The sequence below is a fragment of the Microplitis mediator genome, chromosome 2 (assembly GCF_029852145.1).
Source record: "Microplitis mediator isolate UGA2020A chromosome 2, iyMicMedi2.1, whole genome shotgun sequence".
Classification (NCBI taxonomy): domain Eukaryota; kingdom Metazoa; phylum Arthropoda; class Insecta; order Hymenoptera; family Braconidae; genus Microplitis; species Microplitis mediator.
The window spans coordinates 21,062,851-21,087,852 of NC_079970.1; the positions used below are offsets into that span (position 1 = coordinate 21,062,851).

At 30.4% G+C, this 25,002-nt stretch overlaps 1 protein-coding gene across 6 annotated transcripts in view; it reads right to left on the reverse strand.

The window, feature by feature from the left end:
• Window positions 1-25,002, reverse strand: part of LOC130663785 (cell adhesion molecule Dscam2-like) — a 237,895-nt gene that overhangs the window by 35,923 nt on the left and 176,970 nt on the right. For all 6 annotated transcript variants that reach the window (XM_057463243.1, XM_057463245.1, XM_057463246.1 and 3 more), the window contains 4 exons: window positions 10,411-10,739; window positions 9,789-10,035; window positions 2,226-2,370; window positions 415-677 (listed from right to left, as the gene is read on the reverse strand). In XM_057463243.1, the coding sequence (XP_057319226.1) occupies window positions 415-677; window positions 2,226-2,370; window positions 9,789-10,035; window positions 10,411-10,739 (984 nt within the window). The remainder of the gene's footprint in view (window positions 1-414; window positions 678-2,225; window positions 2,371-9,788; window positions 10,036-10,410; window positions 10,740-25,002) is intronic.

Consider the following 25,002-nt stretch of genomic DNA (forward strand, 5'->3'; position numbering starts at 1 on the left):
TTATTTATCAGTGATCCCATGAGTAATTGACTATTTGTATATGACGTTTTTATTTAAAATATTTCGAGTAAATAGAAACAAAAAAAAATTCAAATAAATTAAATATATTTTTTGTTTGAATATTTATTTAAAAAAAAATGTTTTTTATTCTTCGAATAAATAGTCACGTCAAACATCATGCAGGTTTGAAATTGGACGTTTATCAAATACTGACATAAATATATCTATATATATTTAGTTTGTTTTTGTGTGAAAGAATAAAACGTGCAATGAATATAAAAATAAAAATAAAAATTCAATTGTTAGAAATGTCGTTAAAATTGATTTATCACTTGCGATAAATTATACTATTAAATAAGCAATTGTATTTATGTAGATATATTTTGTTTATGCATATATGTTTTTAGTAAATACCTTTTTCCCATGTAATACTCGCGATTGGGAATCCAGCAACGGGACATTTTATAACTGTCGTTTCACCTGCCACAGCGGCGTAGTTTCCCATTGGTCGTACATGCGGCAGACCATAGATATTCAGACGGGCGGCGTGATGAACTTTCGCTACACGATTCCCTGCTGAGCAACGATACTCGCCCCCGTCTTCAACTCGCACAGTACTTATGTTCACATGCGATATGACGTCGCCGTGTACTGTCACGTATTGTCCAATCATGAATCTGAAACAAACATTTTTTTTTTTTTATTAAGAGGATATGCCGTCTTTTCTTTTTTCACACACATGTGAACAAACCAAACGGCCCTTGTTGCACTTACATTAGCAAATGGAAATTTCAAATGAGTCGTTCAGATATAAACTGAAATTTCCGAACGAGAAGCATTTCATTCGATAAATAATAACTTTACACATCGAATGAAATATTTGATTAATGAATTGGGTCTATATCTACACTGTAAAAAATTTGAGTGTAAAAATGGACCTGGAGAACTTTACACGTGTGTGTGAAATGACGGGGTAAAATTCTCTCGGTGTAAATTTTCCCAACGTGTACTTTTAACTCGGTGTAATCTACTCTTTTGTACACCATTCCGTGTTACTCGTAATTTTGTTTAATGAGCAACAAACGATCATTGAATATTTTTAACTACTCAATCAATAACTACATTAATTTTATTTAGATATTAAATAGTACTTTCAACATTTAAATATTCTTATGATTAATTTTCTTAATGCAAAATTATCATGAATTATACATTTACACGTTTGGCGGTGTAAAAATTTTAAATTCACACCGCCTAAATTTAACACTGAATTTAAATTAGTATAATTTTCACGCCAAAATTTTTACACCGAGACATTTACACTACATCCGGTTTAATAATTTTCTTACAGTGTACACGGAGAAAAAAGAACAGTAACCATTACTGCGCAGACCAGTAATTATAATCCAGTCAATTGAATAAATATAAGTATAGTGAAATATGCTTTTACTATACTTAATCTTTCTCCCAAATACGCTCATTTACTGGATTACTCTTCTGCGCAGCAATAGTTACTGTTTCTTTTTTCTCCATGTGAAAACGGTTCATTTGAAAATCACCTTTTACTCTCTAAAGGGGACCACTACTATGAAATTTTGAAAAAATCCTTTTTTTTTGCATATTCCGATAGTCTATAGCTTCAAAAATAACACTATAATTTCAAGTACATATCTCGAATAGTTTTTTTGAGTTACAGCCATTTGAAGAGCAGCCGCTTATCGGTTTTCTTAATTACTGCCGTTATAACTCAAAGACAAATCATCTAATCGATTTGATTCTTATTGCAGCTTCTTTTACTCTCTTAAAATGAATCAGTGAAAAGTACTCCAATCAGTGAATATTCACGGCACAAATAGTCCCAAGTATATCACTAATTGAATCAGTGATATACTTGAGACTGATTTGCAGTGAATATTCACTGATTTTTAGGTTTTTTCACTGATTCATTTTAAGAGAATATATATTTCTCCATACCATAAATCTCCAGTTTTCCGATCGAATAGAAAATGTAATTCTGGGCCATGTACCCAGTAAATAATATGATTTTTCATTATTGATTTTATAAATATTCTATAATGAATGTCTTAAATTTATATCAAAGGTTATCTTTGAATTACTTAATATCTTGTATGATATAAAAAAAATCCAAAACGTATAAAATAATTATTTTGCTTCAACACCAGTAACTTGATACAGTTGTTTAGTCTCTCAAGTGAAGTACGTACCTGTCGTTTTGAGGCAGAGGAAATCCATCTAGGGTCCACGTGAAATGTGGCGTCGGGTTTCCAGTCGCAATACATTTCAGGGAAACACTGGGTCCTGGCTGTATAGTCTGCTCGATAAATTTATATACAAGTTGTGGGGCAGCATCTATAAATTCCACCAAAACACGTTACTCATATGAACAATATGAATAAATAATAATAAATTAAAATTAATTTATCAAAAAATAAGAGAAAAAATTAATTAAATTCATATACAGAAGTTGTATAACAAGAGAATGATTGATAATTTTATCTTAGGATACATACAGAGTACATGTAATCTGTCAGTGTAAACGTGAGAACAATAATGAGAAGGAGAATGAGAACCAGAGACTCATGTTAAGAGATAATTAATGATGCTACAATGTGTTAATGGACGTTAATGTAATAAACTTAAGTAGGACATGATTTTCATAGTATGTTGCAAATTTGTTGTCGAGTCTCTAGAAGACATATATTTATCTACATACATAGATATACACATATATATCTTGTAACCGCTTACTTTTGGAACAAAACCACTGGTTTTAGCCCTTCGCTTCTCATCTCTCTTCACCGCATGCTCCTTATCCTCCCCCTCCCCCTTCTCCTTCACCAGCTTTTCTTCTCACTATTCTCGTATACTTTAACTTTAACTCCTCCATATATACATTTTCCAGCAAAATAATGTGACACATTTTATCACGTCGTTTACGAGCATTTTCATAAATCCTCGGTATCCTCTTTTAAAAGTATCTCATCCCGTTTTTCGCTTTTAAACTCAATATATTTTTCAGCACACTTATCATTTTTACTGTATTATACTCAACATTCTAGCATTACTTATAAATGTTTTATCGTCCAATGAGTTAAAAACGTTTATTATTTGAAGAATAACAAGTTAATAATCAACACTAACATACATTTGGGTAAATTAAGTGTTTGGGGTGGGTATGTAGCGCGAGTGATGATGAAAAAATCATTTCCATTATCTTATAGAACAAAATCGTGATGCATTTTGATGCGGCATTACCGTGAGAGAGTGTTTGTGTGTATGTGTGTGTGTTTTTAGTACAACTGTAGACTGCAGAGTGTGGAGTAGAAGTTGGCAATAACTCAAGCGTCAAATTGGTTCAAGAGTATAGTAATCTGCATTACTAACTGTAAGTGGTATAAGAGCAGATGCGGGTAGACCATTTAGGATCTACGTCGCGTTTCTGCATTACTTTAAATGTCTAAACTTCTGCGTTTCACTTCGAGCCATGAGAAATAACTGAGCTGTGAAAGTTTATGGTATTTAAAGATTAATCTTCATAAGTATTATATGTACTGTATGCTAATTCATTTTTAGTTTGAAATCTAATGGCTGTGATTGTTTTAATGTCGCAACTCTTTAACATTTTTGTGGATATGCCTTAATTTGTCATGTGCATTTTAAAAATAATATTAGTTTTAAAATTTTATATATATGAAGAGTTTTGTCATCACAATAGCACGCGGAAAAAAATAAGTAGTACTGGTTACTATTCTGCGCAGTAATCAACGAAAAATAGAGGGGAAAATACATTTTAATATGACTGATTGATATTAGAACAGGAGTAAGTCATTGATTAACACGTGATCTTACTATTTTAATAGTAACCAGTCATATCCCGACTAGAAATTACTGTGGGATTGCCCACTGTATATATCTGGACCTCTTTGGGCCCCAATGGGGCATTTCCAATAGGGAAATTCTTATGAGGGCCCAAACAGAACCCAATTGGCAAATACCAAACAAAAATAAAATAACTCACGGCCAGTATTTCCCACCTGGGTTCTGTATGGGACCTAAATGGGAAATCCCAACGTGGACATAAACAAATTATTGTAATTTTTCGCAATTGGGTTCTGTGTGGGACCTGAGTGGGAAAACCCGACGTTAAAATAAGGACCCATTTGGGGTTTCCCAATAGGGGCCCAACAGGCCTTTGCGTGACATCCCTATGTGGGCCCAATGGGTCTCACCTAAAAATTTCTAGTCGGGATGTTTCATGTACTGCGTAGCATAGTACTGGTTACTGTTTAAAAAGTGATATTACGTGTTAATCAATGACTTACTCCGATTCTAATATATATGAATCAGTCATATTAAAATGTATTCTTCCTTATATTTTTCGTCGATTACTGCGCAGAACAGTAATCAGTACTATTTATTTTTTCCGTGCACTTATAATGACAAATTGCGATATAAATTTAAAAATGAAGAGAAAAGGAACAAAACAACATAATAAAATTCGCAAGTATCCGGCAGAATTAAGACATCGTTTTTAAAGAAAAATAAATTTTGTTACAATATTTTTACTGTTTGTACATAGAAGAAAATAAAATAAATTGAGCAAAATGAACGCGGCATAATTTTTATTTAAAATAAATTTTTTTTCAGTGAAAAAAAATTTTATTATCACAAATTCGCGTATTTACATGCTTTGTTGAGGCAAATTGGGCACCACATTTAAAAAAAATTAAAACCATATCAATATAGGGAACAGCCGGGAAAAGTGAGATGCTAAGAAAAAAACTTTTTTTTTGTCTGAATACGGAGAAAAATTCTATGGACCGAAATTATTTTTTTCTGATATAAATTGAGATTTTTATGCATTCCGAAATCTAATGGTAATCAGCTGATTATGTAAAATTATAATTTAAATTAATCAATGCAAAATAAATGATATATTTATTTGTAAAAAAAAGAATCCGATAGTTGATAATAATTAGATGGAATAGAAAATGTAAGATAATAGATTAAAGGGCAATGTTTAATGATTTATTGGCAACGTTACTGGTCCATAGGTCATAGACAACAGTCTGATATGATCGTTATCAAAGAGCACATTTACATAAACAGTAAGCTATTTGTGGGAAGCTATTGATCTGTGGTTTGACGTTCGAATTCAAGTGCACCCTTGTGAATTAGCTACAAATTAGAGGAACCGTAATAATCCGAAGCATGGTGTACTGATTGCATATACAGTAGCCAATGAGAAGTGGGGTAAAAGTGGTGAGGCAATGCGGTGATAATGGTGAAGGATATTACAGGTGGAAGGAGGGAAGGATTTCGGTCTAGTAAAAGAGACAAAGGAGGTTGATTAGAGAGTACAGAAATTAAACGTGTTTATCCAGCTTAGTGTAAATCAAAGTACACTATTGCGGTTGTTACGACGATGTCATTGTCCTCTTTTGGATTTACTCTTGCATTTATTTGCATGATCGTTATTCAACGTGACTTTATATTTATTTTTCAAAATCATAATTTTCACTAAATACTTTGAGTAATTAATTATTTACTTAAATTATCATGTTGATTTTTTAATTTTTTGAATGTCCAAAAAATCTTTTCACCAACGGTATGAAATTTTCGTCGTTTTAAAATATAAATAATTAAATTTAGAGGAAGGGGGGGGGGCGAAATTTTCGGAGGCTCAAACATATTAAATCTTTTTTATTTTAATGATATTTAAAGTAAATAGAAAAAATTTTCAGTTGCCCTTAAAAAAAAAAAATTCATTTTTTGTGGGAAAGGGGTACTCCCTAAAAAAAGGTGAAAAAAAAAATTTCTGTATAATAAATGAATTTTCTAATGAGTAATTTACATAAAGAAAAATTATATTTCACATAATTAGGGTGAAAGACCTAGTACCCGATCAGGGAACTAGTACCCGATCAGTAGGGACAAGATTTTTGCCTTAATTTTGAAATGAATGGTTCAAATGTTTGATATTCCGGCGAAAATATTGGTCTTATAAAAAAAGTTTTTGAACAAAAGTTGTAGGAAATTTAATTATGTATAAAAATGTTTCTTATGATTTTCTTATACGACCAATATTTTCACCGTAATTCCAAAATTAAGATTCACAATGAATGATTCAAATTTTTGTTAATTATGAAAATCTTAATTTTGAAATTACGGCTTCCTTATTAATCCTAAGAAAAAATTATAAGAGACAATTTTTATAGAAAATTGAATTTCAAACAACTTTTACTTAAAAAATTTTTCTATACGACCAATATTTTTGCTGTAATATCAAAAATTTGACATCATTAATTATCAATTGTCGTATTTTTTAATTAAGGAAAAAATCCTGGTCTCGCCGATCACTCATGTATTTATATATCTATATACTAGATATATAGAGTACTAGGTCTCTTTTCTTATTAGATGCAAAGGAAGAAAAAAAAAATTTTAATAGTTTTTATCTTAAAGAAAAAGTCATTAACATTTTTCGACTGACACTTTCGATTTTTGAAAAAGTTTAACAAATAGAATTCAAAATAATGCACAATTATATTTACAAAAGAGATTTTGGAATGTTTAAAAAACAACCATTTTTTATAAAATTTTAGAAGTGCCCCTTATATATTTATAAGATAAAAATATTTGTTAGAAAAGTTTATGAAAATAAATAAAAAAAATAATAGCCGTGGGAATTGATTTTCACAGTTGGTAAATTTATATAAATGAAATGAAACAGAGGGTAGCGCGTCACGTCGACGCTATTCGTTTGACTCTCTCGAGATACTTTTTGTAGCATACCAGTAGCAGTATAAAGTTTTAACGTTACAAGCGCTAGAGATGACTAAGATAAATGAGTATGTATTTATCCGCTCAGTCTAATGGATTTTACGAGTTTCCAATACGCCAAAGAAAAAGTTAGTTTTATTTTTTATCTTCTCATTTATAACTTTTTCCTCACAACTAATCGTTTTATAATTTATTGTCCTCAAAATCAATACAAACTAATCTATTATATTTTTATTGCTTTTTTTACTTCAGACTCCTATAAAATTATGAGTAAACTGACTCCTGCCAATGATAGACAGTATAGTACACTGTCAAAAGACCGGTGTTAAAAATGGACTCATTTTAACTCCGTCCGGTGTTAAAATATTTTAACACCTGTAAAGAATATCTACACCGGCGGTGGCATTATGTTAACACCGGTCTAGAATATTTACACCGACGGTTGCGTTATTTTAACACCGGGGAATTTTTTTTAACACCGGTACAGAATATTTACATCGGCAGCGGCGTTATTTTCACACCGCTTTCGGTGTTGAAATTTAACACCGCCGATTTTAACACCTACACCGCTTGGACTTACCCCGGTGATTTTTTACAGTGTAATATTATATAATAAACAAACAAAGTAAATAATCCATCAGGCGAAAGAATGTTATTTTGGATTAATTACAAATACCTGGAGCCAACATAGCTCAAATTGCATCACAGCATTTGCTTTGACGTGCCTGCTGGAAGATTGACTAGTGAGTTTAACAAAGCAACCATGCGGGAGAGGAAGTTGGATGGATAAGAGAAGACCACCGGAGATTGCATGAGTAGACCAAGCCAGTGTATGTTCCGCTCACCCGGTGAAAATCGAAAACCGAGTAGATCGACTGGTACAAACGACGATGAACTTACTGCCTGTGAACTTTCAGACTCTACTCACTCTTTCCTCGCTGTATAAGTATATATTTTACATTATATACGCTATGATGGGTAAAAGTATGGAAACGGATGCCAAGAAGATTTTCTTCGCCCGCAGGGAATGAGGAATAAGAAATACGAACGCGTATTGCTTGGTATTCTCTAAAGTCTCTGAGAGTTTGGGGTATGAATCTAGTCAAATAGAGTTCTTGCTACGAGAGAGATAATAGAGAAGTGTCTACGTCTATATATATATACATATGTGTATGTATATGTGTATGTGTGTATTTGATTCAACTCTCTGCGTTAGGTTGTATAAGCATCAGGAAGCCCCTGATGCTCTGCAACCGAACCATCGATCGGTCCATTGGGTCGTTGCCCATCCAATCAGCTCTACCGGGATTTGAGAATCTTCCGGCACACAGACTATACAACCGATCCGGAAGAACATCATAATTGTTATAGCCGAGCTCTAATATTATATATATAAATTATTTTATCTCTCTCTTTACTCTTAATTTAGATCACTTGCGTGATAAATAAATGGACAGCAAGCTCAGCCAACGTCTTTTACTTAATTATTGCTTTATCTTAAACCACTAAGCTTGGTATCTAACCCAAAAACCGCAAGATTCGCTCCTCATTTTACCAACCTCAAGATAATATACTCGTGCTTTATTTTACTCACGTACACGCTGTATTATTTGCAATTAAGAGCAGATGCACTGCTGTCTTCGATATTATCTGTGCCTATGCTGTGTGTACTTTAGTCACGATTTCCCAAGGTAATTCACTCGATTACAAGTATCATTATTATTTTAACAAAATTACAATTCATTTTTACGATTACTTAGTATTATTACTTTTTATGATTATTATTACTACTTTTTTTTTATGAAGAAGAATAGAGTAGAGAGAGTACATGCAGATGAGTAATATCGATTTTAATTAAAAAATTAATTAAAATGTGGGCAGTATTTTTTTTTAACTACCGTTTAATGATAATTAATATCAAATTATTGAAATGTACGAGGACATAGTTGTTATCATTTAATTGATATTAAATATTTAATGAATTGAAAATTACAGAGGGAAAATTTTCAGAAGTAGAGCTCCACTTATTTTACAAACACTAATTTTTCAATGAGCAATTTTAATTTGAGACTGAAAAATGCTCCATGTTATTTTTACGTTACGAATTAAAATTTTAAAGTGGGGATTTTATAAATCCGCTTTAGGATAATTACGTTTGTGAAATTAAGATTTTCTAATGAGAATAATTTGAGTAATATAAAGTGATGCGAATTACTACACTACACTGTAAAAATTCAGGAGTGAATTCGGGGTGATTACGGATTTTATTTCAATCCGAATTCACTCCGTCAATCGGAGTTTCTGAAAAAATCACTCCGCTTTCGGAGTAAATATAGAGTTTGTCTTTTTAGTGGAGTGATTTCGGAGTGGTCTGGATTTTATTTAAATCCGCATTCACTCCGATTCGGAGTTTGAGTATTAAAATAAACTCCCCTGTAGAGAAAATTACAGTGTAAAAAATTAGCGGAGTAAACGCGGGTTAAATCTGAAGTGAATGCGGAGCGGATGACTGTTTATTTATTTAAACCCCTTGGAGTGAAATTTACTTCGAAGCGGAGTGAATACGGATATAAATAAAATCCAGATCACTTCGCTGTAAAGACAAACTCCCTATTTACTCCGTATGCTGAGTTATTTTTTTAAAACTCCGATTGACGGAGTGAAATAATATCCGTAATCACTCCTGATTTGTTCTGAAAAATATTTTTTGAAAATTTTTTCTTAATTTCTTTCAGCAAATTTTCCTTAAGTTCCTTTGAAAAACTATTTTCCAAAATTTCACTCCTACCGAATATTGCAACATTTTTACAAAACTATTTTTTCCATGTGACAAAAAATTTTAATTTTGCATATAAAGTGATAGCACAATAAATAAATTCCTGATTTATTTACTGTTTGAAAAGTATAAGAGAAAAGAATAGAGCCCAACTTCTGCACTATTTATAAATTTTATCTTTCGTCATAATAAATGAGTAACGACTTACCGCCTAATCGAAGCTCAGCAGTAGCTTGAACCATCTCATAGTCATTTTTAGCAAAACATTGGTACATTCCTTTGTCATCCCTCGTCACTGAGGATATATGAAGAGTTGATCCACCATTACCAAGTACTTTTATTCTACCAGCACCTTCTCTCACCGGAAGACCATCTTTAGCCCAAGTTATTATCGGAGTTGGTTGTCCTGTCACCGCGCATTGGAATTTTCCGTCTTTGCCCAAATCAATAGTCACCTTAAATCCAAAGATAACATAATGACAATATTACTAAATGCGCTTAGCAGTATTCTTAGCTTACATTATTTAACTAAAATAAGATAAATCAATATTCTCATTTCCACTTATACGATTGACTGACATAAATTATATCAAAAATAACCTCGTAAATAATAAATCAGGTATTAGTAGAATAATTGTAGGTTTCATATTTAAAATAAAAAATCGCTCCATTAATTGACACTCGAGGTTGTAGAATTTTTCACTGTCTCTTGTAAAATATTTTTTTATTATTAAAAAAAAAAAAAGCTCTCTGATGCATGTCAGCATTGAAATATTGTAGTGAGGTATTTTTATTTCTTTTAATAAAATATGAATATGGATAAAACTCACTTGTTGAGGAGCTAGATGAATAGAAAGACTGCTAATAATCGAGACTTCAAGCTCAACTCGTTCAGAGCCGGCGGTGTTGTTAACATGGCATACATAACGACCTGCGTCTTCAACTCTTGCTGATTGAATGATGAGTACGCCCCCTCTGGCATGAATCCTCTCAGAATTAACTATGGCATCAGTACCACCAATTGACTCCCGATACCATGAGTACATCGGCGGTGGATTTCCACCCTGAGAAATACACGATAGTACTATTGTCTCTCCTGTTCGTACGGGGGATGGATTCATTCGCTCGTTGATACGCGGTGGCTCTGGATTTCGATGCTCTGTTATAAAATAATAATAAAATACTTTTTTATTTATTTACATAAATGAATTATGCACACGGAGATAAATTTATGGTAACAATTACAATATATTATGGGAATGGTTCCCATAATGCATGGTAACCGGTTTTTTTGAAATGTTGATTATAGGAACGGCACCCATATATATTATAGTTATTATTATTATGATGTTATGGTAACCATTACTATAACATTATGATAATGGTTACCATAATATATGGTAACCATTACCACACTCAAAAAATTAAATAATAGAAGTTACTATTTAGGTATGGTAAAAATTTACCATCAATCTGATAGTAGTGACTATTATCTAGATGATTGTATAAATCATCTAGATTGTAACAATTATTATACATATGGTGAATGTTACAACCTAGATGATTTATACCAATCATCTAGATAGTATTCACTACTATCAGATTGATGGTTAAAATTTTACCATAACTAGATAGTAACTCCTATTATATAATTTTCTGATTGCATAATATATAGTAACCATTACCATAATATATGGTAACTATTACCACGCTCAGAAAATTAAACAATAGGAGTTACTATCTAGTTATGGTAAAACTTTTACCATCAATCTGATAGTAGTGAATACTATCTAGATGATTGGTATAAATCATCTAGGTTGTAACAATTATTATACACATGGTGAATGTTACAATCTAGATGATTTATACAATCATCTAAATAGTATTCACTACTATCAGATTGATGGTAAAAATTTAACCATAACTAGATAGTAACTCCTATTATATAATTTTCTGATTGCATAATATATAGTAACCATTACCATAATATATGGTAACTATTACCACGCTCAGAAAATTAAACAATAGGAGTTACTATCTAGTTATGGTAAAACTTTTACCATCAATCTGATAGTAGTGAATACTATTTAGATGATTGGTATAAATCATCTAGGTTGTAACAATTATTATACACATGGTGAATGTTACAATCTAGATGATTTATACAATCATCTAAATAGTATTCACTACTATCAGATTGATGGTAAAAATTTAACCATAACTAGATAGTAACTCCTATTATTTAATTTTCTGATTGCATAATATATGGTAACCATTACTATAATATTATAGTAACTTTTGCCATAGTATAATGGGAACGATTACCATAATATTATAGTACACGCTGAAAAAAAAATGCTAACTATCGCCATCTTGTAATAGGGAATGATTACCATCTATATGTGATAATAATTATTATGCTTTTATGTTAACTATTACTATCGGAGATGGTAAGCATTCTCATTTAGATAGTAACCATTCTTATTCGTGATGATAATCATTACTATCTTAGAAGGCAAAATTGGAAAATATTTCAAACATAAGAGATATTACTATTTAGGTGGTAGCTATTACTATCGGCAATAGTTATTATTACTATATGAGAAACAAATAGTTAACATAAAAGCATGATAATGATTGTCACATAGATGGTAATCATTCCCTATTACAAGATGGTGATAGCAGTTTTTTTTCAGCGTGTAATCATTACCATAATTATTTCACATGCGATATGGGAATTGTTACCATAATTATGGGAATTATTCCCATACTTATGGAAACGTTTACCAGAAAGTATAGGCCTATATCCCATAATACCAAGTAATCATTACCATAACGGTATGGAATGATTTTTCATAAACGTACTAGGAACGGTTACCATAAATTTCTCTCCGTGCAGTTTGATTTTTGATATTTATATTTATGAGTTTGTTTTAAAGTTAAATAAACTTTAAATTGTTGGCTTGGTATTTTTTTATATTAGAATGTAAATCTTTCTTTAGCTGAATAATATTTTTAAATGTAAATTCCATTCAAGGCCTAGGGATGCAGATGTTAATATTTCAACGTCTTAATTATTATTTTGTGTATTTCATTTTTTTTTATTTCAGTGCATAGTTGGAGCGAGGGAGTGGATTTATTTAAAATTACATAAATATATACAACAATGCGCAACTTAAATATTTTTTAATTATTTCTGCACGTCAAAGAGTTTGATATCAAACGATTAATTATTCTTTCGAATGGAATATTGAATTCACCTGGATGAGCAACACATTTTAACGATATGATTTCTAATAGAATTTTTTTTATTCATTATTTTATTTTTTTTTTTTATGAATTTTAATTATATTCGATGCAAACGGATTGGATAAGAGCTTATAAAGCTATGAATGGGTGTGTGTGTTTGGGGGTGTGTATTTATAAATGACTGCATAATCAATACGTATATTGGTACTTGATTTTATTAGCGATATGAGCAAATACGAGTCATTAGATGAAAGCGGGATCACTGATAAATAAAGATAAAATTTACGCATTAATAGATACATAATATCATTATATTATATTATATTATATATGAATAGGTGCGTGGAATATGACGGGGTACCTAAGCGGGCATTCAACTTTTGTGGACTTTATAATCACCAAATACGATTTATTTTAAATAAATCCGTGGAATAATTTTATTAAGAAATATTTTTTGGGACAACATCGAATGCTATAGAAAAAAAATATATTGTTTAAAATTTTCTAGAAGCTATTTTTCATTATGGATACGCAGTTTTATTTTAAAATCTATGGTGAACTTAAAATAAAACCAGAATTCCCGGGTCAAAAACAATCATTTGATTTTGACTTTTTTGACTTAATTAACTTGGTTTTGACTGCTATTATTTTTTTGACTTGAATTTGACTTAGTTAGCTTCTCGCGGAGAAAAAATCGTTGAAAAAAGGTTGAAGCAGTGTTGACTATTCTAAATTTGAAAACGATTTTTCAACATTTGGAAATACAAAGGAACAAACAAGTGACTCAATACTACAAATTAACGTTTGCGACTCATTTGTAACCTTTTTTTTTTGACACTCTATTAAAAGTATTTGGTTTCATCATTTTTTTCACTGCAAAATACGTTCAGAAAAAACTGATTTTGGACTATTTTCTAAACGGTTTTTGTTTTAGCATCCCTGATTAGAAACTCTGATTGAAACCGCTGAATTCCGATTGAATCCAATTTGTTCCGATAGACTTTCAATTGGAATTCATTGGTTTCAATCGGAGTTTTTAATCAGGGACACCTTAATGATATCAGGATATCTATTGACTTTTCCCTTGAATTTTTAAAAGTTTAAAAAACGTTCAAAAAAAGTTCGCCGCACGGAAAAAAATTTCATGTTGCAGCAACAGGAAATTTTTTTCCGTGCACTGTGTCACGTTTTGAAGTTTAGAATAATCAACACTTTTTCAACATTTTTTCATTATTTTTTTTTACCCGAGTTTTAAATAAAAAAAATTTTTCGCGTGTCCTGTTTATTTTGTTACTAAACATTTATTGGATTTCCACCACATATAAAATACTGCATTTAAATACTAATACGATTTCATAAGCTATTTATAAAAGTTCATTGAAATGTACTGATGTATTAATGTATATAATAATCGGAAATATATTTATAAAAAAATTAAATACAAATAAAAACTATTCTATACACATAAAATAATACGATTATAACTGACTAAATAGAATTTCCATATCAAAAATTTGAAGACTTCATAATGTGAATATTTTTTTTGCCTCAAGCGCGAAAGCACTGAGGGTGCACTATTGTCGCTTGATTTTTTTATTTATAAATTGAATTTTATTGCAACAGTAACCCATTATTCTGACACGATTCATTATAGTTTATTTTATTGGATGATTTTCATTTTAAATCCATTGCTCATTGATTGTTTTGAAAAGTTGCGATTTGCGATGTTACTGAATAGCGATAGAAAAAGATTGAATAAGGTTCAATATATATGTTTATATATCTATTGGTATCATATATTTATATGTGAATATATTGTTGAAATGCACAACACGTGGCAATTGCAGCTAGAATATTTCCGAACGTTTTTGCCATAGGACGTATGTACATTTGGTCATTCTCATTCCAACTCGTATATATATTCGTATACCGCAGAAAACTTTTTACATTTTTCATTTATGTATATGTATATAAAGATGAACAGATATTTTATCAATAGATAAAAAGTTAGCAGAAAAAAATTTATGGTATTTACTTTGATGTAAAGTCAAAAAGTTTTTTCTTCTGATGGTAATAATATTTAAATCAATTCAGAAAATTTTTTTCAAATTTACTATGGAGAAAAAATAAAATAGAATTTTAAAACAATACCCGTGTAAAAAGAAATAAATTCGAAACATGTTCGTAGAGGAACATTTTTTTGAATTATTTAAGCAAAAATAATTTGAATTTAAAATTTTGCTGTTGTGAAGAACATTAAAAAAAAAACTTCAAAATCAGGTTTTGACATCTTATAAGAACTTTTCAAAAACGAGATCTGAAGAAATTTTTCTACTAGTGATTTTTTTTTAGGTTCCAAAAATGATCAACTCAAAGTTCAGAATTGTCTCAAATTTGGAAGTTCACTGTCATGACTTTTTTTTTTGAACATTTTTTGAACTAACTTCTTTTACACGGGTACACTCAGAAAATTAAGTAATTGTTTTTATTATGCTAAATTTTTAATTCCAATCATCTAGAATGATTGGAACGTTTTTCAATCCAAAAATAGTCAGTGTTATAATTTTTTTTAATAGAATTAATAATTATTGGATGATAACGTCTGCAATAAATTTCGTAACAGTTACTATCAGGATGGTAACAGTTACCATCAGGATGATAACAGTTACTATCAGGATGGTAATATTTACCATCAGGATGATAATATTCACTTCTGAAATAAATTTCGTAACAATTACTATCAGGATGGTAACAGTTACCATCAGGATGATAACAGTTACTATTAGGATGGTAATATTTACCACCAGGATGATAATATTTACTGCTGCAATAAATTTCGTAACAGTTACTATCAGGATGGTAACAATTACCATCCGCATGATAACAGTTACTATCAGGATGGTAATATTTACCATCAGGATGATAACATTTACTTCTGCAATAAACTTCGTAACAGTTACTATCAGGATGGTAACAATTACCATCAGCATGATAACAGTTACTATCAGGATGGTAACAATTATAATTTCTGATGGTAACTGTTACCATCTGAATTATAAATATAACTATTTAGAATAATAATAATGATTAACTCTATTTAACATACAGAATTGTAACAATCGTCATAAATATGGTGAATATTACAATCTAAATGATTTCTACAATCTAGATAATATTTACTAGTCAAAAATTTTACCATAACTAGATAGTACTAAATATTATTGAATACGTTGGAACAAAAAAAAGTATTACGGCTGTGAGAGAGTAAAATTAACGAGAAAATTTCTTTGTCTCAGTTAATTATGAAACGGATGGTTAATTAATGTTGGAAATGTATAAAAATTTTTGATAATAATAAATAAAATAATAATATAATAATAATTATATTATGAGGTAGTTTTACGGTAGTTTTACTTGTTCATTTTTGTCATCCGTCCGCAATAAATGGCAGCATCCGGTACGGAACTCAGAGGCTACAGTAAAAGAGAGTTTTTATGTTCACTTGAGTTTTTCTCGTGACCGTACAACTTTCTGAGAGCTCTACATAAAGTTATGCACTTTTAAATCGACCGGCTATACACACAGGAAAATATAAAATAAAATGAGAAGAAAAAAATATAAAATCGAGTAAAAACACGATGGGAAAAAATAAAGGTAACCGAGTAAAAATAAAATGAAAACTCGCTGGCTATTTCAGAGTTGAATTACCATAACTCTATTTACAATTTGTTTTTAATAAATGATATTATTTATAAATATTTAATAACGGTAATGCCAAGTAGATTTATTTATTATCGATTCAAAGTTAAAATGGAATTATACTAAGCGGCATCAATATTTATGGTTGAGTTTCAGTAAACGTATGACCTGTATATAAAATCGATTGCGTCAATCTAATAATGATTGACAGTAGTAAAAGGGGTGAGTTGTTGTTATCTGGATATAATAGCCTGCCGTAGTTGCAATTGAAAATGTGTACAGATGCGAGATGAAAAGGGAGGGCATTATGCCATGCAAGCTTGCTGATGTGCAAACAATAGATATTTTGATTTTCCGGAAAATCCAATGCACTCGCTGTGTAAGCGTCGACGTGAGCTTACTGGCCTTTCGCTTCGTTTAATTCAAATTTCAATCCATTATATTTTCATCCACGAAATTTGAAATTTTAGTAAAGGACAATTTTACATTATATTCTATAATGAGATATATTTTTTCGAAAAAATTTATCAAATTCATGTAAGACAATACACTGTAAAAAATCACCGGGGTAAGTCCAAGCGGTGTAGGTGTTAAAATCGGCGGTGTTAAATTTCAACACCGAAAGCGATGTGAAAATAACGCCGCTGCCGGTGTAAATATTCTGTACCGGTGTTAAAAAAATTCCCCGGTGTTAAAATAACGCCGCCACCGGTGTAAATATTCTTTATCGGTATTAAAATATTTTACTTTGTGAATACACTGTAAAAAATCACCGGGGTAAGTCCAAGCGGTGTAGGTGTTAAAATTATCGGTGTTAAATTTACCCCCGAAAGCGGTGTGAAAATAACGCCGCCGCCGGTGTAAATATTCTGTACCGTTGTTAAAATAACACCGCTGCCGGTGTAAATATTCTAGACCGGTGTTAAAATAACGCCGCCGCCGGTGTAGATATTCTTTACCGATGTTAAAATATTTGACTTTGTGAATATTTTCACTTACTCGATCACTATACTTGTTAATAAATAATATTCTTTATTAATTTTCATAGAGAAGTGACATTTTTTGTGTTTTATAATCTTTAAAGTTAATACTCCAAGCGGACGCAGTTTACCCAGCTTTTACACCGATATTACTCCGTTTTTACACCGGTTACCCCGCTTTTACACCGATTTTACTCCGCTTTTACACCGGTTACCCTGATTTAACACCGGTATTTTTAACACCGGTAAATTACTCCTCCTACACCGGTGTAATTTTATTTTAACACCGGGCGGAGTTAAAATGAGTCCATTTTTAACGCCGCTCTTTTTACAGTGTATTTTTACTTACTCGATCACTATATTTGTTAATAAATGATATTTTTTATTAATTTTCATAAAGAACTGACATATTTTGTGTTTTATAATCTTTAAAATTAATACTCCAACCGCACCCACTTTACCTCGCTTTTACACCGGTATTACTCCGCTTTTACACCGGTTTTACACTGGTATTTTAACAACGCCGAATTACGCCTCCTATACCGGTGTAATTTCATTTTAACACCGGGCGGAGTTACTCTCTAAAAATGAATCAGCAAAATTCACTTCGAATTAGTGAATATTCACTGGGAACCAGCTATAAGTATACCACTGGTTGAATTAATGGTATACTTATAGCTGTAGAAATAGTGAGCATCCACTGATTCGCAGTGAATTTCACTACTTTATTTTAAGAGGGTGGGTGAAATGAGTCCATTTTTAACACCGCTCTTTTTACAGTGTAGTTTAAAAATTGTAGAAAAGTTATTTTTTATGTAAGAAATTAATCTATATCTATTTTGATTGCAAGTGTTAGAGTTTCATTAATAGTTTCATATTGGGATGAGAAGCAATAAATTAGTTTTTTATTATCATTATTTTTTTTTTTCTCTTTAAGCTGAAAGTATTGAGTCGATTGAAGCATTGATGATTGCATTGTTTCTCGTCGACGCTGCAAATCCTGAGTGCATCGTACTTGCTATTGCACTTTACATTTCAAGAAATTTTCGATCGTGCAATTTCTATTGAAATGTCTCTTTCGATTTTCTATTATTACTCCTTCAGGATGAATATAAATTTATATTTTGAATGTAAAATAAATTGACTTTTTTTTTTTAGATAATAAAAATAATAAACTATAAAAAAAAACTTCTATTTTCTGTAAGATAAATTATTGGATATAGTTGAAACTCAATTTAACTTAAAATGAGAAATATAATCAAGATGTTTGAGATAAAGATGATCAAAACGGAGGTTTGTTCACGACAAGGAACAAACCACTCGATAAATCGATTATCTTACACGACATGAAAGTGCAGAGTAAGAAGGAGGTATAAAATAGAGAGACAACAAAATTTTTATAGAAGAGAGTAAAAGTTATATATATATATTTGTTGGTTAGAGAGAGTGAGACAGAGAGTAAACGAGAGAGTTTTGTTCGCAATCTTAAGTTGTCGAGGGTAAAGCGTGGTAGTGAAACCTCTGTCGTAGCGATCTATGCACGAAATCGGCTAATGGGAACGACGAAATAGAGTACAAGAGAAGAATGACACATCGTTGTGAAAACAGATAGAGAAAGACACTGATGAAACCAGACAGTAGAGTAAAATATAACTTTCTTTATCACGCCAACATCAGAGAAATTATGTCGTCGCTCTACTTTATCTCCTTTAGTTGCTGGCTGTAGTATCAACTGTATCACACTGATGTTCATCTGAGTCTGTTCTATCCAACGAGACGTGCGATTTACTTTCCTACTCATCCCTCATTTCTCCTCTAACTCTCGTCGCTTCCCTCTTTACTTCCTTGACACTTTCACACCGCTTAATTGATGTTAGAGCTGAACAAAGTTCATGACCTCTGCTAATGATTTTCTTTGTATTGTTACATTTTTCATTTTTTTTTTATATTTTTTCGTTCGTTATTTATGTCACAAAAACAAGGTCACATTTCATCATAAACAAAAAGTAATCAACTTGCATTATTTATTGTACATAATGTAAAAAATCGGGAGTGAATTCGCAGTGATAGCGGATTTTATTTCAATCCACATTCATTCCGAATTTTGAAAAGAGATCATTAGTATGACCGCCTGAAAAAAGATGATTTTTGGGCATTTTTAACTTCCCGTTAAGAAAATCGATTTTAATCAGCTCTAGTATTCAAGAAAACGCGCCGATTGCTACCTCAAACGTCGAAATCGATTAATTAGTTCAAAAGATATCGGCGCTGAAAAGCTAAAAAAATAACATAAAATGTTATTTTTTCTGGACAAATCAAAATATAATGTACTAAAATATGTCTGAAATCATACTAACTCTTCCTCTTTATAGTCTCTTTCTATTTTGAATATTTTTATGTTTCAAGGATATGTTTTTCGATTTATAATGAATACAAGATAAAATTTTTGGACCAAAAAATTCAAAATTCAGTGAGTTATTCACAATCTCTTAACGCTCCAAAAAAAAAGTCCCCCACTGCTGCAGTGATAGCGACCTTCACAGTGCATGAAATAAAAAAAAACCGCAAAGTCTATAATAAGTCTATAATATAATATAAAACTAGAATGTATTTCTTGTACCATGACTCTCGGACTGAAAAAAAAATTGGAATTTAACAAAATGGCGGAGTTTTTTAAAAAAAATTTCAAATTTCGCGCAAAAACTTGATGATTTTTGGCCTGCCAAAATTACATTTTTGATTCGATCGGAAAACTGGAGGTTTATAGTACGTAGAAACATATATATAAAAGAAGCTGCAATTTGAATCAAATCGATCGGATGATTTGCCCTCGAGTTACGACTGCAATTTTGAAAATGCATTTTCGAGAGCCGATAAGCGACTGCTCTTCTGAAGGCTGTAACTCAAAAATCTATTCGAGATATGCACTTGAAATTTTAGTATGTTGTTTTTGGAGGTATAGACTGTCGAAATATGCAATAAAAAAATTGATTTTTTCAAAATTTCACACTAGTGCTTCCCCTTAGTATTAAAAAAACTCCCCTTCGGAGTGAACTTTATTCCGAAGCGATTAAATAAATAAACAGTCATCCGCTACACATTCACTCCGGATTTAATCTGCGTTCACTCCACAAATTCCTTACAGTGGATTAACTATATCTACTTAAGTAAATCATTTCCGTTAAATTCATAAACAGGAATTTAAAAAAAATTGACTACGAAAAATTTTTTAAATTTATAATTCTTCATTTTCGATTTCGCCTCAGGTACTATATTGATTATTGTTATTATTAAATTATTTTATATTATAATTGAATAAGCATGATCATTGAGCTGGAGGCGATAACCTCTATCAGAAATATTCAAAAGAGTTAATTATACAAATAAAAAAAATATTATTTTTAGCTCCAAATAGTCAATAACAAGTTTCTACCCGTAATAGTATGAATACTAATTTAAATTTACCAAATTAAGTTCTATTATATTTACAACAATAGCTAACTTTAAGCTATTCAGTATTCGATCATAGGTGCAATTCATTGAACAAACAATTTTACTGGTATTTGTTCTACAGAGTTACAATATTTGTAATATTCATTTATGGAAAACAAATTTTGTGTAAACAATTTTACCGGATTAATTGTTTATTGATAGAGTGAAAATATTCTATTGAATACAAATAATAATTATTGATTTTACCTTTCGACGTTCCGCGATCAATTACGACATTTTGAATGTTTCACCAAAATTTTAAATATGTTATAGCTGTAACTATAACAGACGTGCAAGTGTTTAAATCGAATATTTTTTAAAGCTGAATAATTTGAGTATTTAAATTCAATGCGTTAAAAATTTTAATTAAAAAATCTTTTGATTAAAAGAAGTTTGAATTTTTGATTCAAATTTTAAATTTCGTCGTCGTTTATATTATTACTGCCTTGATATTTAGAATCGAAGCTATTGGTGTGTGTAATGTTGTCGAGTGCAGTTAAATTTCCCCAAATACAAAGATGTTAAAAAGTCACCCTGTACCCAGTTAGAAATTTTGAGTATTTGTGTTAAAAAATTATTTGGTCAAATTTTTTGTGTTGATTTTCAACACAGAAATATTTTAATTCAACACAAACAGTTTGTGTTATTTTACTTTAACTGATTTTTTATGTTAAATGATTAGAAAATCTGGAACGTAACAGATTTCTTGTTTTATTCAAAAATTAACACAAAATTTGTGTTGTTTAGCTAAACACTCCCGCGCGTTTCTTCATTACTATAACCAAGCAAAGCATTGTAGCAGCATTGTCTGCAAAGAAACTTGGATTATAAGTGATTTACAATTAAATATAATCATAGATAACTTGAATATTTTTATGATCAGGTTCAATGATTTTGTTATTCTCATTTTACGGGAGGGTCATTAGCTCCGTTTTTAGAAAAATCACAGAAAATCGAACTAATTACTACATACTTATATCACTGGTTACTAGGCTTGAAAAAATCCAACGCAGATTCTGCAAGTTCCTAGCTTACTTCTTACAACAGGCAGTCCATGAATTGGACACTGACGCAGTATAGGAGTACCTTCACATCAATTATCTAGTGAAATTAAGGCAACTTAATGACATTTCGTTCTTCTACAAGGTAATCAACGGGTACATTGACTCCCCAGAAATACTTGAACGCTTTGAATTTATCTGCCTCAAAACGGGCCTACGACATAGCCGGCTGCTAAATACTACAGAATCCTCCAAAAACTATGTCCTTTTTGGGCCTATCAACAGAATATCTAATTCGGTCAATGCTATCTGCTCGGATGTGAATTTCTTTGGTTGTCCCTACCCATCCTTTCGAATGTCTGTCAAAAAGCTGGTACTGGAATACAACGACTAACTACGAACCCCTCCACGTGCAATCTTTTTGTCTTCATTATCTTTGTATATCTATATTACGATCCATTGCTTAAAGCGTTATTTCGCCTGTTACTTTCCTTTCATATTGTATGCAAATTGTTATTGTACATTGCCGATTGGCGTTAAATAAATAAATAAATAAGTTGTACGAAGGTTTGATCAGTATACTTGAGTTGGTTAGGTCATGTGCTTATATCTATTAATTAATTTTAACACGACGTCTGTTAAATTTACACAAATTTCCTGTCAAAATAACAGATCTTATGTATCCAATAATTTAACCTAAAATTTGTGTTAAAGATCAACAAACGCGATGTATTGAATTTAACACAAAATATCTAACTGTGTACCCATATGTAGAAAATATGTTACCTTAGTAATATGTATTATATAGAGTACAATAACAGTTAGTATATTTTTTTGATCTTCCACAATAGTAATTATTACTATCTCATATTGTAAGTACAAATATTTAGAATTACACACATATGAATGATAATAATAATGTCACTAACCTTTATTGTACAAATATTTCTAATTTCACCACAATTTGATAACAATAATTACAATTTAATTTTTAGTGTATAGAGGAAAAGGACCCCAGGGTGGACTCCAATCACGGTACTCTTGCTTATCGGACAATTACTCTGACCACTAAGCTACTGAATTCGCATCTCGCAAACAAATACAGCTATAGTCATACCACAATAATAAAATTTAAATCAAGAGTATCAAATATATTGTAATTGGTCGTAGGATCGCGATGAGTAAAACCAATTAAATTATTTCAATACCAAATCGAGGTAGAAATTTTTAAAATAAATTCTGTATTTTTCATATAAAAAAAAAAAAAATAGTGAATTTAATGAGAAAAAAATAAATCGATTGAGTTAAACGAATTCTTTTGAAAATGTTATGTTATATCATATTGCACATTAGATCTAGACCATTGGATCTTTTTGATAAAAATATACAGTGAAAGAAAATTTAAGCAGGCGACATTGTGTCGCGTGGCATTGTATATATATATATATATATATATATATATATATATATATAAATATATGTTACCCATATAAAATCCGATATACTGTGTACTTTCCGTTCAATTTCCGTTACATTGAAAAGTGTGTGTGCTGACCGGATTGCACTAACATCAAGCGATTTTTCTTTGAAACCTGACTCGGAAGTTTCTTACAGAATTTAGAGTTCTCAATATTTTTAACTGAATAGTATAATAGCTTTCGGCGAGTCCATTTTCACGAATATAATATCACGAGAAATGTAAAGTACAAACTTTTAAAAAAAATATTGTTACATTATGAATATAAATGTACACAGTAAAAAATATTGTGTTAAAATCAACACAATCTGTATGTTAAAAACGGTCCACACAATATTTGTGTTATTTTTTAACACAGACTGTGTTGGATTTCAACCCAAAATTTGGGTTAAAATTTCAACACACAATTCGAGTAATATGAGAAGTAACTTCAACACTTTTTAAATGTTAATGGCGACACGAAAAAATGTTAACTTTTACATTTTATTTTTGTACCATGAATTATTTTTAGGTTATCAAAAGTGTCAACAATTATTATTTAACATTGAACTATTTTGTGATAGTAAACATGATCCTAAAGTTAGCAGACAGTTAACAATTTTTGAATTTTTTTATCAACAAATCAATTACGAAAAAAAAATAAAAAATAAAAATGTGCGCACGTAGAAAAGTAAAAAAGCCACAGATGTAATTTTTCAAATATTTTTTTTTTTAAACTATACGAATCATGAACTTTGTCAACTTCATTTTTTTATGTCTAATTGAAAATAAATAAAATCAATGTCACAAAAATAATAACTAACCAAGCAAAACTGATGCTTAATGCCGCTTCCCGCGTGAATAGAAGAAAGACATTTTTTTAACACAATTCAACTGTCGCTTCAACACTTTTTTTGTGTTGATTTTAAAGTAACACTTGATAAATGTTGATAATATGGATTTTTGTACTAGGTAACACTTTTAAAGTTTTGAATAGTAGATCGACTTAAAATTTTAAAGTAACACAGAGAATTGTGTTGATTTGACACAAAATAATCAACACAAAAAATTTAACACGGACCGTTTTTAACACAGAAACACAATATTTTTTACTGTGTGTATGGTAGTACTAAAATATTGTAGATAGTGAGTTATTTTGTAGTATCAACGTACTAAAGCTATAACATAAAGGTAAAAAAAATAAAATCGATAGTCGCGAAGATAAGTCGACGACCTTAATCTAAATAACTCAAGTCTCATGGATCAATGAACTCTATGATCCCGATGGAAAATGATAGAAAGTTTATGAGATATTGATATTTGATTATATTCGCAATATATCTGTGAATTTATTATTGAATTAAATATCACTGGAAGATATACGCCCTGAAAGAATGATAAATACTACATTTATTTGAATAAATATTATAGAAAAAATAAGGAAGTATTTCAAAATTTATGTTTACATAAATTTGAATTTTAAAAATATAAAATATATTCAGAGAAATTTTTTTTATTCATGTATTGGACTAAAATTTTCAATTA